Here is an 11,342-nt window from a genome sequence, read left to right on the forward strand (position 1 = left end):
TGACCTGCCCCATCCTTCCTAAAGAGGCAGCTTCCATCCATGGCCACGCTCCAGTGGTGTGAACTATCTGACCATGTCTCTGATACCCAAGTGAGATTACAGCTCAAGAACTGCCCACAGACTCCTAATTCCTCCTGTTTGCTCCCCAAGCCATCTGCATTCCTGTGCAGGCCCATCAGAGGTGTGCCCAGCCATGCTGATTCCCTGCTGAGATTGAGGGCTTCTTGACAGGTGCCCACAAACAGCCATGGTTGTACCCTTTGCTTCACCTCCAACTTTCTGATTCCCTGTTTCCCTTCTCCCAGGTTCTTCCCTTTGGTCATCCTCAATCCCTCTCATTCAAGAAGCCCACGTCTGATTTCCCTTTACCCGCTGGCCCTGGCTTTGCTTGCCTGTTGCCCTCCGTTGGTGTTTCTGGGCTGGCAGCATTGGGAATTCCTACCTTGGTCAGCAAGGCCGTTAAACTACTACCTCCTTTTATTATCCATCATGGCCTTCAATTCCTCATGCTGTCATCTTGTTAGAGGCACCACAGGACAGGGTGAGCCACCTGCACGCACACATGAACAGCTGACACAAGGATGATTCAGTTCATGGGGACCCTGGGAAACTCTGGGATTTGGCCAACAGAAAGCTCATCAAGTTTGACAAGGAGAAGTGGCCAGTCCTGCATCAGGGGCAGAATAACCGCATGTATCAGGGCAAGCTTGGAGCTGACCAGCTGAGGAGTGACCCTGCGGAGAAGGCCGTGGTCGCTACAAGGGATGCAATAGGAGCCAGTGGAGCATGCTGGCCATGAATAAGGCCAGCTGCACACGGGGCTGAATTAGAAGGAATGTGACCACCCAGACAAGGGGAGTTACCTTGACTCAGCGCTGTTGTGGCCACATCTGAAATAATCTGTCCTGGTGTGGGGCTCCATGTTCTGCAGGAGTGGGGAGGAACTGGAGAAGGTCCAGAGGTGGCCTGCCAAGCTGGGCTGAAGGGCCTGAATCACATGGCTTGTGTGGAGAAACTGAGGGACCTGGGCTGCTTTGGCCTCATGGCATAGAGGCCAAGGGCAAGGTTGTAGTAGCCTGCAGTCACTTGAGAGGTGGTTTCAGGGAGGATGAAGATTTCCTTTGTAGAGCAAACAGCATGAGGAAGGAAAAGCTTTGGAGCCTGAGCCTGGGCATGAGGAAGATGAAATGTCACTTGAAGGGTAGTGGCGTGGTGCAACCGGTCACTGGTGGTGGTGGTGTTTGTCTGTGATCAGCCCATGGCTTTCTGTTTCAGAGAGAGATATTGGTACAGGCAGGGACATGGGAGGATGAGAGCAAGGTGGGGAAGTGGATCATGTGTCTACAGCCTGCAGGGAAACAGGCAAAGGCGTGGGACACTGTAGGACATCCTGGAGTGGAGATGGCCAACGACGACAGCCATACAAGAACTGCTTTTGACAGAGAGATAGGAAGGGATAGATATAAATGCCATGAAGGAGCTGATGAAAGAGTTCATTTGACTTCTGAAAGATGGGGTGAGTTTCTAAGTCCCTGAAGCTCAAAGCAGCGACGAGATAATTGGGAGGTATCTGAATGAACAAAAAGCAGGGGGAGAGGGGAGCCTGGAGAGCAATGGGAAGGGCAAATGTCCCGCTACCTCTGCTGAGAAGGTGCCCTTAGACATGGTCATTTAATCAAGAGAGGTGGGAAGACCTGAAAGATAAGGGAGACTGAATACACAGCATAATAGAATAGATAGAGCAGCCATAATGCAAGTACAGGAGATCAATATTTTTTCTCCTATGATTAATGCAATCCCTGCAAACTCCCATTCTGGCATGATGGGAAAACCCTGCCATTATATTAAAAGTATTCAATTGTTTCAGCTGGTGAAAATGGGCTCCTATTTTTTTCTCAGTGTTGCAGATTTGTTCACCTTTCCAGGCAGACCTTGTTTGCCTGACCATAAAACATCCAGGGCGGTTTTTAGAGGCCTCCGTGTACCTGAGGTGTTTGCCTGGGGCTGGCAGCTCTCAGGCAGGACGTGTGGGAGAGCAGAGCCCCTTGGGATCTGCAGGCAGAGGCTGGGCAGGGGGTTCCCAGGGCATCTGTACTGGCAGGAGGTGTCTGTGTCCCTGTAGCTGAAGGCATTTGTATCCTACATCCAACCACAGTAGAATTTAAAAGCTGAAAAGTGTTTTTAAACATTTTCTTTGCTTTGCATCTTTGTGTTTAATTCTTTCTTTTATGTTTACTCACATTTTCTAAACATTTTTCTTTTCGGACTAGCAGCATTTAAAAAAAAGGTCATTTTGTGTCTTGCCCAGAGCCCTGTGCTCCCAAGACAGTTCCTGCCCAGGACTGTCAGCGATACCCCTCAGTCTTTGCCGAGAGAGAGTCACACTGGGGTATCGACCTCTTTTCGCTGGCTGAGATGTTAGCTTAGGTGGTCACATACAGCACAGGAAGATTCCTGCCCCATAAACATTTGCTCTGTGGTTATCAGAGAAAGGGCCTGACACCATAGGATCAGTTCAAGTTGGAGGGGACCTCGGGACTTCTGCAGTCCAAACTGCCAGAAAAAAAACGGTCAGACCAGGTTGTTCATGGCTTGATCCAGTCTGAGTCTGGAAACCTCCAAGGACGGAGTCTGCACAGCATCTCTGGGTGACCTGCTCCAACACTTGGATCAGCTCACACTGAAACAGACTTTCCTTATCTGCAGGCTTAATCTCTCCTCTTTCACCTTCCACCCCCTGTCTTTTGTCCTCCCACCATGCCCCATGGTGAAAAGCCTGTCTCTCTATTCTCCATCAAGTCCTTGTAGGTACTGGCAGGCCACAGTGAGGTCCTCTCAGCCTTCATTTCTCCAGGCTGGACTAGCTCATCTCCCTCAGCCTGTCCTCAGGGGAAAGGTGCTCCAGTCCCTGACCATCTTGGAGGTCCTTTGCTTCAAGCAGAGGGATTCAAGCACTGAGCCCAGCAGGAGGCTGGAAATGGCCAAACAGGACAATTCACCCATAAACTTGGGGTGTGCTGCCAGTGCTGGAAATGGCCAGGGAGAAAGGCTGGGGGGTTACAAATGCCCTGGGGCACCTGCCCCAACTCTCCATGGCACCAAAGGCACAGAGCAGCCTCCTCTCTCCTGCGTCTGCAAGTCTCAGCTCCCTTCCATGAGCCCTGGCTCTGCAGCACCAGCCCCTGGTGTGAGTCCTCACCCTGCAAGGTCGGACAGCTCAGCTAACTTCAGTGCGTTCCTCTCCTGAGCACTTCCCAGCCCAGCCCAGTCCCTCTCTGGCTCTCCCCATCACTTCCCGCCCCCTACCCATCTCCCCCCTGTCCAGCCCAGAAAAGCAGCCCATTCTGGGCTGACCCCATGGCAGTTCCCATTGATGGGTACTGCAGAGCTCTGCACACTCAACCCCACAGCCCCAGCCCCTCTGAAGGTCACAGTAGCTCCTGGGAGGCAGAGAGGTGTCTCAGCCTCCCCATCAGTCCCAGGGCTGAGGGGCAGCCATGGCATGAGGAGATGGAAGCCAGTGTCTGCTTCTGTCTCCAAGACATCCTTATTGTCCACTGCCAGCAAGTCCCTCTGTGCCAGCCCCTCTCCCAGGAAAAGACTCCTGGCCCAGGGGATCCTCAGGCTGCTCTGGCTGCCCAAGCAATAGAAAAGCCTGCCCGAGCTGGTGCATTCAGAAATAGATTTCTCTTTGTCATTTATAACCCCCTGCAAGCACAGAGGTGCTTCTTTGCTCTTCTCCAGGCATGTCCCTGCCCCCAGAGAGCCTTTCACCAGGGAAGTTTGTCTGTCCTGGCCTGACCTGCCGCTCCTACCCCCTCCGTGTGCTCTCCACAGGGCCCCAGGCTGTTGGTACTGCTCTGCAGAGCGACCGGGCCGTGGTGCCTGAAAGCCATGGGGTGATGTCCCAGGCAGATCCCTGTCGATCATTCACCATCTCCGGGGGAACTGGGCACCCACAGGTGAAGGCTCAGCCCAGGCCCATTCTCTAACACATTGCCCCATGCCCTCCTCCCCTCATCCCATGGAGAAGCCAAGCAAAGCAGCATGGCATTGTGGGGGCAATTTGTTCAGCCTGACCTCAGCTTTGGCAGAAGAGCCCAACCTCCAGACACCAGCATTGAGGAAATCCCCTTTTATTCCAGAGATGCGACATGGGAGGCGAGCTGTACCATTGTGCCGGCCACATGTGAACAGGCCTCTGGGTCAGACAGGCTGGGTTCAGGCCTCTGGTGGAGTGGAGTGGATGCAGGCATGGACAGACACAGTTATCACAGATCAATTGCCCAAAACACAGCAGGTTCTGGAGATGAATTTGAAATCACTTCTGAAGAGACACGGGCAGGTTAATGCTGCTGAAAACAGCTGATTGAATCAGCTGCTTCAATGTGTCTTTAAGCTCCTGGTTCCTCATGCTGTAGATGAGGGGGTTCACTGCTGGAGGCACCACTGAGTACAGAACTGCCACCACCAGATCCAGTGATGGGGAGGAGATGGAGGGAGGCTTCAGGTAGGCAAACGTGGCAGTGCTGATAAACAGGGAGACCACGGCCAGGTGAGGGAGGCACGTGGAAAAGGTCTTGTGCTGTCCCTGCTCAGAAGGGATCTTCAGCACAGCCCTGAAGATCTGCACATAGGACAGCACAATGAAAACAAAACAGCCAAATTCCACAAACATACTAACCACAATAACCCAAACTTCCCTGAGGTAGGCATCTGAGCAGGAGAGCTTGAGGATCTGGGGAACTTCACAGAAGAACTGGTCCATGGCATTGCCTTGGCAGAGTGGCATTGAAAATGTATTGGCCGTGTGCAGCACAGCACTGAGAAACCCACTGCCCCAGGCAGCTGCTGCCATGTGGACACAAGCTCTGCTGCCCAAGAGGGTCCCGTAGTGGAGGGGTTTGCAGATGGCAACGTAGCGGTCGTAGGCCATGATGGTGAGAAGAAAAAACTCTGCTGCCATCAAAAACACAAACAGAAAGAGCTGTGCAGCACATCCCAGGTAGGAGATGGCCCTGGTGTCCCACAGGGAGTTGACCATGGCTTTGGGAACAGTGGTGGAGATGCAGCCCAGGTCAAGGAGGGAGAGGCTGAGGAGGGAGAAATACATCGGGGTGTGGAGGCAGTGGTCGCAGACTACAGCGGTGATGATGAGGCTGTTGCCCAGGAGGGCAGCCAGGTAGATGCCCAGGAAGAGCCAGAAGTCCAAGAGCTGCAGCTCCCATGTGTCTGCAAATGCCAGGAGGAGGAACTCGGTGATGGAGCTGCCATTGGACATTTGCTGCCTCTGGGCACAGGGACCTGTGCAAGGACGAAAAGTCATTGACAAGTTAGAGGAGACTTCTGAGCAAAACTAAAAGCCATTTCCTACAGACCCTCCCCTTGCTGCACACAAACACACATAAACACACACACATTTCCCTTTTCTAGGAGACCTTCCTTCAGCTCCATGGCTGAAGCTGTGCTTTGTGCTGGTTGAATGTGCCGTGAGGAGCTGGGCTGCCCTCTGGCTGCTGAGGTGTCAGCCCTGCTGTGCAGCAGTGCGTTCATGGGAATGGTGGAAGCACGGTCCAGTCCTGGTGTTCAGCTTTGTCACATGAAACCATCCCTAGTGCAGAAGGGCTTGTCAGCATCTGCACTCCCAGTGCTAAGGAATGAGGAATGCAGAAGGCAGACTGAAAGTGTTTTTTTAAAAAGAATTTCCCCTCTCCTGCTTGAGGATTGTTTTGGGATGTCAGAAACCCTCAGTATTTCTGTTGCACTCAGGGAGAACAGAGCAAATCCTGCAAGGCAAGAGGATTGCCTTGGGATTAGAGCAGAGTGAGGGGAGCTGGTCTGTCCCTCAGTCCAAGAGGCCCTGGCCTTGCACCCTTCTGAGATTGAGGGCGATCACACTGCTGTGTTCCTGTGAAAAGCCAGCAGACACTGCTGAGAGCAGAGGGATCCAGTGCAGACCACTAAATGTCCCACCCTTTCTCAAGGTCTCAGCAGCCCACTTCCAGCCAAGGACACGCAGGGCTCATGTCACCAACCCAAGAGCATTTCCTTGGCCATTGCATCTCTGTGCTTCTCCATGGGGCTTTCAGGTAACACAAAGATGCTATGGGACAGATTTGCCTTCTGGAGGGCAGCTCACAGCTTGGAAGGATACCTCAAGGAGATACCTCAGTTTTTTCATGATGGTATCTCACTAAGGGCAAACCAGCTCATGCCCCAGCCCCACAGCCTGCATTGTCCACAGCCTCACAGATGAGAAGAAGGCTGGGACACTTGTTCCCAGGGTCACACCTGCACGAAAGGCCCCACAAGATCAGCGTGTGACTCTGCAGCTGAAACTGCCACCCCCAGAGAGCCTGACAGCAAGACCAGGATAACAAGAGCAATCACACAGACAAGTGGAGAAAGAAGGAAAAATACAGGGAGGGTCTGGCTGAGAGAGGCCAGGGCAGAAGCATTGGGGCACTCAGACAGCGTAACCCTTCCCCAGCTGTGCACGCCACCTCCCAGACCCCAACATTGCTGGGCAGCTGCTCTCAGCCCCTGGGCTCTGCAGAGGGAACTGGGCCCGTGGCTGGAGAGCTGCACCACAGCTCTGCTGGAGCTCTGGCTGCAGAGGAGGTGGTTCATGGCTTGGACCCCACAGCCCTGAGGGCAGAGGCTTTGCTGGGTGGGAGAGGAGGCAAGGGGGCTTGCTCAGAGGAAGGGGTCTGCGTTGGAGGGGATGATATGGAGTTTTCTGAATTCTCCCTCCCACAACATTGCTCTTTTAAGTAAGTTTCCTCTCATTCCCTGATCGTAACCCTGCTGCCTGGAGATTTTCCTCCTGGGAAGTGATTCCGTGTGCCATGTCTTTTCCCTGTCAGCACTCACAGACCCCATGCCAACCTCGGTGCACTCCCCTTGGCCCTACAGAAACCTGCCTGTTTGCAGGGCGCTGGCTGGGCACATGTTCCTGTTGGGAGGTTCAGAAGGGCAGGTCAGAACAGCCCTGATGGTGCAGCAGAGGTGATGCTGGTGCTGTCCCTAGGCAGAGGAGGGGCTGAAGGCACTTTAGGAGGCGGTTAGATGACCTACTGGCCTCTCCAAGTTACAGCTCAGGAGTCTCAATGACTTGTCCAAACTTGACAGGTCCTTTTCTATTTCTCTTTCCCTTCCCCAGCCCCACCCCTGCTTCTGTTCCCTGCCCTCAGAGTAGGAAACTGAAAACACAGGCTCGGGAAATCTCTTTATAGCAAACTCTGCCTTGACCTTCCTCTTGAAACAGCCCCTTGGAAGTTTCATGGTGGTGATCTGGAGCTGTGAGCAGCCCTGGTCCACGCAGCACCCTCTCGACAACAGAAGGACCCTGCCCTGCCAGAAGTTGTTCCTTCCACTCACAGCTTCTTTCCGCAGCGCCATGGGGAGCTGCCAAGGGAGGCTGAGTCCTGACCCTGGCAGGCAGCAGAGTCCCTGCCCCGGCACACAGCCCCCTGGGGCACAGGGACCCTGCTCTGAAGGACAGCCCCGGGCACCCCTGGCTGCACACACACAGTCACCCCCTGCAGCTGTCCCTGGGAGAAGGCAGCTGTGATGCCCTGTCCCTCTGAGGGTGCAGCAGGGAAGCCCTGCTGTGCAGCACGTCCTTCTCCTCTACACTAGAGAAGCTGGGGCAGTCCTTCTGACAGTGGGATGCACCAGCTTTTGGAGATCTTTCCACCAGCTGCAGATACATTGCCCTTCCTGCAGGTACTTAGCATGTAGAGGGCTGCGAAGATTTCTCCCCCAGTGAGCTCTCAACTTTCCTTACACCCCAGACTGCCTTTAAGCTCTCCCTGCCCTGCTCCTCTCCCCTTGGTGCCTGCAGGCAGTGCCCTCAGCCCTGCTGCGCTTTGCAGAGCTGCTGCTCCTGGGCAGAGCCACCAGCCACCAGCCCAAGGTGGCAATTTCTCTGCCCCCTCTGGGCTCCCTTGCTTTGTCCCTGGGGCTCCAGAGGAACCTGCTGTGAAAGAGGCTGAAGGAATCGCTGATGTTCCCTCCCTCAGCTGGGGAAAGATACTTCTTTCCAGCAGTGTCATTTCCCTGCTGAGAGACAGAGTTAGGTGCAAATATCAGCTTTTCTTGGCCCATCATTAGACAGGACACGAGACAGGGCTTTCTGTTACCCCTGCTGAGGAAACGGAGTCAGTCAATGCATCCTCTCCATGGTTTGTAGTCCTGGGGCTGGCAGGGGACTCCACTCCCTCCCATGCATACCACCAACCCACAGGAGGTGGGATTCCTCTTGCCTCTCTTCAGGTGGTCATTAAATAGGCACCTGCGTGTGAGCTCCTTGCCTCAGCTCCCATGGTAATTAATGGTGGTGGAGGCCAGGAGTGAGCTGTTCAGGTGCAAATGTGTGGTCACAGCTGAGGTGCTAGAGGTGGTCAAAGATAGGTGCAGTCAATAGAGAGAGATTGAAGATAGGTGCAGGCAAATGTAGAGACAGGACAACATCTGGGGTCATCTTTTTGGAGGCTCTTGGGAGTTTCCTTTGAACAACTAAAATGACAGCTGATGTGCCAATTAAGGGCAACTGAACCTCTCCCTGCTCATTATGTTCAGGGCAGCCTATGGAGGTATTCCTATGATGGAATGGAGTCATGTGCCATAGGGAGAGCTCAGGCTCTCTCTTTCTCTTCTCCATGAGCTGTATTTACTAGGTCTCCACTCACTGTGTTGGCAGTTGCCTCATGTTCATCCCCACATTGCCTTACAAAAGGCCTTTGTGCTTTGAGGCAGGACTCTGGAGGAGGGCGACCAGCAGTGCATGGGGATGAAGCCAGGGGTTCCTTGAGCAAACTGCACCCTTACCAGTCCATGGGACTGGAGGGGCTGCATGCAAGGGTGCTGCGAGAGTGTTTTTCACCACTGGTTCATTGTAATTCGAGTAAGAAAGGCAGTCAGACTCTGCGAGGTATCATTTAACATGCTGTTCATTAGCGCTAACACTATGAAGAGAGGATCATGCAGATCATCTTAGGTCCCTTTTAGATGGTGGGGACCCCAGGTGGTGTAGCATTGAACAGGCCTCTGACCCACACATGGCACGCCGTGCGCACCCCACCCATAGAAGCCATTCCCCTGTTTTGATCATTCAAGCTACTGTAGGAGGCATTTATTACAAAAGAAGAACTCTTTTAGTCATCTCTACAGTCTAACAGAGACGATGTTCTCCTGAGAACTCCTTGCTGCATTGTTAGACACAGGCAAGGCCAGGCAGGAGGTGTAAGGGCAGTACTGAGTGGGAGCTGCCTGCAGGCTCCTCTGTGACAATGAATTGCTGAAGTTGTCCTGCAGCCAAATGCTCCATTCTGCACGGCACAGGCGTGAAGGCCAGGCTGTATGTGCAGTGCAGCACAGCTCGCTGTCCAATGGTCTTCTGGTCAGGGTCACTGCTCAGGTTTCCCTGTGAGAAGTCTGCACTCCACCCTGGTGCCACAGCTGAGCTGTGGAGGAGGAGGAGGTGGATCAGAGCCAGGAGGAGCTGGAGCCCCATGGCTTGTCACACAACTGTGACAGATTTGGATGAAATGAGATGTGGTGGGACAGCTTGCTCACATGGGGCTCTGCAGTGGAGGAATACAGGCTCTGCTGGAGAGACTGGCAAGGAGGATGAGGATGGGGGATGCCCCCTGTGTTCTCCTCCTGTGGAGGAAGACGACCAGCAGTGGATGGGAATCAACTCAAGGGTTACTTAAGCAAACTCAAGTGAAAAGGAGATGGGTGTTTTGACCAGGTCCCTGAACACAAGTATTGCTATGCCATGACACCTGAGATTCCACTTTTGGGTCCAGAGGAGCACGATGCCCCTTGAGGTGTCCTGGAATATCTCCTGACCCAGGTGATGCTTTAGGCTGAGAAGAGAATCAAAACACCACCTCTGACCGCAGTGATTTCACCTTCAGTGCTGACCTACAGGGCAGGTGGAGGGACTTGAGACCTTCGAGGCATGCTGCTGAAGGATGAGGTCTTCAGAGATCCAAAAGGAAGATAATGGTGTTGTATGAGTGTCCATCTCATAAATCTTTGGCCTGCTTTGTGCTCTTCACCAGTTTGGGATCTGTCCCTTGACATTTTTTTGATAAAAAAATAAACTCTTCTCGCACACACTTGAAATAAGGATGAAAGAGAGTAGAAATGAATTAGGGGCAATATTGTCTAAGAGGTGTTACCATGAAATGATAACAAAGAGCTAGGAATGAGAGAAAAACCACTGTTCTTAAAAACTTCATGCCAAGGGCTAAATTCTGTTCAGTTATAGCTGTCTTGTCAAGTAAGAATGAAGGAGAGGAATAAAAGTAAAGAAATTAAGTATATCATCATCAAGAAGGAGAAAAGAAATTTTAGAGCATGCTACTGTTACTGTTTTTAGTGAAAACAGAAAAAAGTCCATAATGTAGCTGCTAAGCCTCCAGCCAGCTGCTCGCTCGCTCCCCTCTCCTGAGGGATGTTCTGATTTCAGCTGGGGTAGCATTAATTTTCTTCCTAGTAGCTGGTACAGTGCTATGTTTTGGATTTAGGATGAGAATAATGTTGATAACACACTGATGTTTTAGTTGTTGCTAAGTAGTGCTTCCACTAGTCAAGGACTTTTCAGTGTCCCATGCTCTGCCAGGTGCACAAGAAGCTGGGAGGGAGCACAGCCAGGACAGCTGACCCAGACTGGCCCAAAGGCTATTCCATACCATGTGACATCATGCTCAGTACAGAAACTGGGGGGCGTTGTCTGGGGGGCAACGACTGCTGCTCAGGGCATCGGTCGGTGGGTGGTGAGCAATTGTGTAGTGTATCACTTCCTTTGCTTATTATTATTGTATTGTTATTATGATATTATTATTACTACTAATACTACTCTTCTATTTTCTTTTTCCCTCAACTATTAAACTGTTCTTATCTCAACCCATGAGTTTTCTCCCTTTTACCCTTCCAAGTCTCTGCCCCATCCCACCAAGGTGGGGTGAGTGAGTGAGCAGCTGTGTGGTACATGACAGTACTTCGTGGTGCTTAGACAAGGGGATCAAAGGGTTCAAGACAATGACAGACATGATTTGAATGTGCTAGACTGAATTTGAAGGTGTTATTGGTTTTAGCTATTGCTTGGCAGGCTCCGGTCCTTGCAATAGGCCTTGCTTCCCTTCCTGTATATTACAGTGTCGTGCTCATCAGTGGCTACTTTTCGCTTTCACTATTCCTTCTTGCGGTATCCTTTTACCTCTTCTTTCTTCATCCTGTTGCCTCCTGCTCTTCCTGCTCCTGTTGCCTCCCATTGCCTCACTTTTCCTTCTCTTCCTCCACACCCTCATGCAGCCTCCTCTTCCCTC

At 52.4% G+C, this 11,342-nt stretch overlaps 1 protein-coding gene across 1 annotated transcript; it reads right to left on the reverse strand.

Moving 5' to 3' along the window:
* Positions 1–4,321: 4,321 nt before the first annotated feature.
* LOC309603551 (olfactory receptor 14C36-like) lies at positions 4,322–5,281 on the reverse strand (the record flags this gene model as incomplete). The annotated part of the gene is made up of 1 exon (XM_082338371.1): positions 4,322–5,281. One exon carries the CDS (start codon positions 5,279–5,281, stop codon positions 4,322–4,324), a length of 960 nt encoding a protein of 319 aa, XP_082194497.1.
* Positions 5,282–11,342: the final 6,061 nt, after the last annotated feature.

This window comes from Platalea leucorodia (genome assembly GCF_965183815.1).
Source record: "Platalea leucorodia genome assembly, contig: HAP1_HAP1_SCAFFOLD_125, whole genome shotgun sequence".
In the NCBI taxonomy this organism is placed as follows: Eukaryota; Metazoa; Chordata; class Aves; order Pelecaniformes; family Threskiornithidae; genus Platalea; species Platalea leucorodia.